Source organism: Eimeria mitis, genomic scaffold (genome assembly GCF_000499745.2).
Source record: "Eimeria mitis Houghton genomic scaffold, Emh_scaff1865, whole genome shotgun sequence".
NCBI lineage: Eukaryota > Apicomplexa > Conoidasida > Eucoccidiorida > Eimeriidae > Eimeria > Eimeria mitis.
In genome coordinates this window covers 4,752-6,139 of record NW_013570187.1, presented here as the reverse complement: position 1 = coordinate 6,139, position 1,388 = coordinate 4,752, and the positions used below count along the sequence as shown (strand labels likewise).

Sequence of the window (1,388 nt, the reverse complement as noted above, 5' to 3'; positions counted from 1 at the left end):
CAGCAGCAGCAGCAGCAGCAGCAGCAGCAGCAGCAGCAGCAGCAGCAGCAGCAGCAGCAGCAATACCTGTTCAACATTGATAGTGGCTGCTTGTTTAGACCCATCAAACCTCATCACCAAATTTGCCGTCCTAAACAAACAAACAAATAAAATAAACAAAAATAAATAAAATAAACAAAAATAAATAAAATAAAAATAAATAAAATAAACAAAAATAAATAAAATAAACAAACACAAATATAAACACATAAAAATAAATAAATAAATAGGGGGGGGGAGGGGGGGGGATCTTTATAGAGAAGGGAGAAGAGAGGGGGCCCCCCTTTATAGAGAAGGGAGAAGGGGGGCCCCCCTTTATAGAGAAGTGAGGGGGCCCCCCTTTATAGAGAAGTGAGGGGGGCCCCCTTTATAGAGAAGGGAGAAGAGAGGGGCCCCCTCTATAGAGAAGGAGAAGGGGGGCCCCCTTTATAGAGAAAGGAGAAGGGGGCCCCCCTTTATAGAGAAGGGAGAAGGGGGGGGGCCCCCTGCGTACCCTCTGCTGTTGGGTATGGGTAGGGCCTCGGTGGCTGTGAGGGTCACCCCTTGACGCTCCTCTGTCCCCCCAGACTGGACAACTAAAAAAATAAAACAAATAAAATAAAATAAATAAATAAAATAAATAAAATAAATTAATTAATTAATTAGTTAAAATAAATTAAAATAAATAAAAGGGAGAAGGAGAGAGAGAAAGAGAGAGAAAAGGAGAAAGGGGGGGAGAGAGAAGAGAGAGAGAAATATAAGGAAAGAGAAGATAAAACAACAGCATAAAAAAAAAATATAAAACAAAATACAGTGCTTCTTCTGCTGCTGCTGTTACTGCTGCTGTTGCTGCTGTTACTCCTGCTGCTGCTGCTGCTGCTGCTGCTGTTACTCCTGCTGCTGCTGCTGCTGCTGCTGCTGCTGCTGTTACTGCTGTTGCTGCATGTTGGTATTACTACAATCACTACTTCTATTTCTCCTGCTTCTGCTGCTGCTGTTACTGCTGTTGATGCATCTGCTCATGCTGCCCCTGCTGCTGCCCCTGCAGCAGCAGCAGCAGCAGCAGCAGCAGCAGCAGCAGCAGCAAGCTCTTACCGTCGATGTTCCAGGTGTAGTCCTCCGGGAATTCGATTGACTCAACATTCTCCAGTTCGGCTTTCATGCGGAGGAGAAGACGAACCATTTTGTTTTTTTTATTTATAAAAAAATAAAAAATATAAATATAAATATAAATATAAATATAAATAAAGAGAAAGAAAAAGAAAGAGAGTAAGATAAGGAAGGTAAAAATACTGAGAGATAGAGAAGCAGATGTATATGCTCTGCCTTTTGGTGGTGGTGGTGTTGTGATGGTTGTTCTTCTTTGTGTA

At 42.4% G+C, this 1,388-nt stretch overlaps 1 protein-coding gene across 1 annotated transcript in view; it reads right to left on the bottom strand.

The window, feature by feature from the left end:
- Positions 1-1,201, bottom strand: part of EMH_0044770 (uncharacterized protein) — a gene marked incomplete at both ends in the record, with an annotated part of 1,524 nt that extends 323 nt beyond the window's left edge. The window contains 3 exons of the mRNA XM_013496002.1: positions 67-130; positions 533-614; positions 1,114-1,201. Coding sequence (XP_013351456.1) covers positions 67-130; positions 533-614; positions 1,114-1,201 — 234 coding nt within the window. The remainder of the gene's footprint in view (positions 1-66; positions 131-532; positions 615-1,113) is intronic.
- Positions 1,202-1,388: the final 187 nt, after the last annotated feature.